At 41.9% G+C, this 2,959-nt stretch overlaps 1 protein-coding gene across 1 annotated transcript; it reads left to right on the top strand.

Annotated features, from left to right (window-relative positions):
- Positions 1 to 1,489: 1,489 nt before the first annotated feature.
- LOC103551580 (olfactory receptor 8B8) lies at positions 1,490 to 2,422 on the top strand. Its single transcript, XM_008521103.2, has one exon. The coding sequence runs from the start codon at positions 1,490 to 1,492 to the stop codon at positions 2,420 to 2,422; it is 933 nt and encodes a 310-aa protein (XP_008519325.2).
- Positions 2,423 to 2,959: the final 537 nt, after the last annotated feature.

Here is a 2,959-nt window from a genome sequence, read left to right as displayed (position 1 = left end):
CCAAGAGATGACTGGAGAGGTTTGTTCCTGCCTGGACTAGATTTTGTACAATTCCTGTGATAAACAGAAATGCAAGTGGTGTGTTGAATGCTGTCCTCTGAACTCACGTAGCATTTTATGTCTACCTTTTCTGGATCTTATCACATTTTTTCACATATCTAGTTAGATGTATTCTATCTTATCTTTTCCAAGAGCTTGTCAGAGCCTTGAAGACAAGAACCCTGCTTTATACATTTCTTTATCTCCCACAGAGAGATATTAAACACAATTACTAAGAACACTAGATTTGGAGTCAGATGGACCTAGATTTCATATGACTTTTGTACATCTGGTGAATTAGTTCATCTACAAAATGAGAGTGATAAAACCCAGTTCATAGGATTTGGGGAAAAGTTGAATGAAGTATTGTATGTAAAATGGTATTGGATCTTGGCATGCTGTGTCAGTATATAAGCACCAAGATGGGAATAGTGTTGGATATATATAGTAAGTACTCAATAAATTACTGTTTTCCCACAAATACTTGTTTTTACTGAGTAGATGTTAATTGAACAAATAAAAGTGTTTCTAAAAGCCAACTCAGATATTATCAAGGGTATTAGAAAATAGCCCTTCTTTTTAAACTAATTTCTAGGGCTGTGATCCCAGGGGAACCTCTGGCTTTTTACTTCTAATCAGGTCTCCAGATCTCTAAACCTAGAATAAAACTAAGTCTCCTGTCACCAGCTGGCACTTATTACAGGCAAGGATGCTGTCTCCCTTCTACAAGTTGGATAAAAGTCTTGGGGCAAAGCCTGGATCAGATAAATAGCGTTATTTAGCTCAGAAAGAATTCTAAGGCAGTCCAAGCTCTGATCCTCCAGACAGGATAGGAACTAAAGGGATCTATGCTTAGTTCCTACATCAGTGTTAGCACCATGGCCATTTATCTGTCCAAACAACTGAGGATAAGAGTTAGATCGAAAGGTACATCACTGAAGCTCCAAGCTGAAGGAGGGTGAGTGACTGAATCTGAGCTGAACTTTTCTTAAGTCCCCGACCTCAGGTAGTAAAGGCCTTGGGAAAACCACTTCACTTTTCTGCTCTGTCCATGTCGACCATGGAGCTAGACACTCCAGGCACAGTTGAGTTGGCTCCAATCTCTGAGAGGACTCTGCTCAGAGATTGACCCCAGTTATTGTAAACTTGAGCAGAAACTGGAGTTGTAAGGACATAATAAAGGGACCAAAGTAAAGATCCCCGAGACTCAGCTCATTGTTGGGGCCCTTCATCCTGGCAGCATCTACCCTTCTAATGGAGGCAGAGTCACTAGGTGGCTGTGAGAAAGGACCCATAGGCTTCAGGAAATGCCTTTCTGATGAAGTCTAAAATTTCTTTGCATGGGTCCAATTTACAAGAATGGGGTGGTGGCTGGGAGGGCAACAGTTGTCTCTCTCTCTCCCTCTAAGTGACTCCTTTCCCTCATTCCCACAGAATGCCTTAAGTGAGAATGGTAGCTGAGAATTCCTCCATCACAGAATTCATCCTTGCAGGCTTAACCAACCAACCGGAACTCCAGATCCCCCTCTTCTTCGTTTTTCTGGGTTTCTACGTGGTCACTATGGTGGGGAACCTGGGCTTGATAACACTGATTGGACTGAATTCTCACCTGCACACCCCCATGTACTTTTTTCTCTATAACTTGTCCTTCATAGATTTCTGCTATTCCACTGTAATCACACCCAAAATGCTGATGAGTTTTGTCTCAAAGAAGAACATCATCTCCTACGCAGGGTGTATGACTCAGCTCTTCTTCTTTCTTTTCTTTGTCATCTCTGAGTCCTTCATCCTGTCAGCAATGGCATATGACCGCTATGTTGCCATCTGTAACCCACTGGTGTACACGGCTGCCATGTCTCCCCAGGTCTGCTTACTTCTTTTATTAGGTGTCTATGTGATGGGGTTTGCTGGTGCCATGGCCCACACAGCATGCATGGTAAAACTGACTTTCTGTGCCAACAATCTGGTTGACCACTACATGTGTGACATCCTTCCCCTTCTTGAACGCTCTTGCACCAGTACCTATGTAAATGAGCTGGTAGTTTTTGTTGTTGTGGGCATTGATATTGGTGTGCCCACAGTTACCATCTTCATTTCTTATGCCCTCATCCTTTCCAGCATTCTCCATATTCGTTCCACTGAGGGCAGGTCCAAAGCTTTCAGCACCTGTAGCTCCCACATAATTGCAGTTTCTCTTTTCTTTGGGTCAGGGGCGTTCATGTACCTCAAACCATCTTCTCTTTTACCTATGAACCAGGGGAAAGTATCCTCTTTATTCTATACCATTGTGGTGCCCATGCTCAACCCATTAATCTATAGTCTGAGGAATAAGGACGTCAAAGCTGCTCTGAAGAAAATCCTGAGCAAAAAATCATTCTCTTGAGAAAGGAGCAACACTTAGGAAAGGGACTTTTTTCCTTTCATACATGATTCAGGTTCCATTGGTTACATGGAGGAAATTTTAACTTTTTCTCAAACAAGTTTACCCTTCCCATTTTAAGTGTCCTTTAAGAAGATTCTTAAGACTGTAGGATACTCACATTTAGTGGACCTTAAGGATGATGTTATTCAGTTCTTTAACATCTCTGAGAATAGATATGGGCTTACGTCCCTTCCCCAAGGTAACCCAATTACTCAATAGCTGAACTGTGACTAGAACCCAGGCTCTTGATTTCTAATACTGGTTGCTTTCCATTATGGCTCACTTTCTTCCTCCCTCAGTCCCAGAAGATATAATTTAAAATGTGAGCTGGTCTGGGATGTTAAAATCTGATTCTGTCTACAGAAATTTCAGGGAACTTTGCAAGGGCTAATTTTAAATAGCACATTTTTGGAAGAAGGTAGGAGGTATAGGATTTTGTTGAGACCGTCTTGGCTAAATGACCAGACAAATTCTTGAAGAATTGTGTGGAGTGTGTGG

Source organism: Equus przewalskii, chromosome 6 (assembly GCF_037783145.1).
Source record: "Equus przewalskii isolate Varuska chromosome 6, EquPr2, whole genome shotgun sequence".
Taxonomy (NCBI): Eukaryota; Metazoa; Chordata; class Mammalia; order Perissodactyla; family Equidae; genus Equus; species Equus przewalskii.
This window is presented reverse-complemented; position numbering and strand designations above follow the sequence as displayed.

Excerpts from the sequence above, each read along its gene's own strand:
- LOC103551580 (XM_008521103.2), top strand. The coding sequence starts at position 1,490 with ATGGTAGCTGAGAATTCCTCCATCACAGAATTCATCCTTGCAGGCTTA.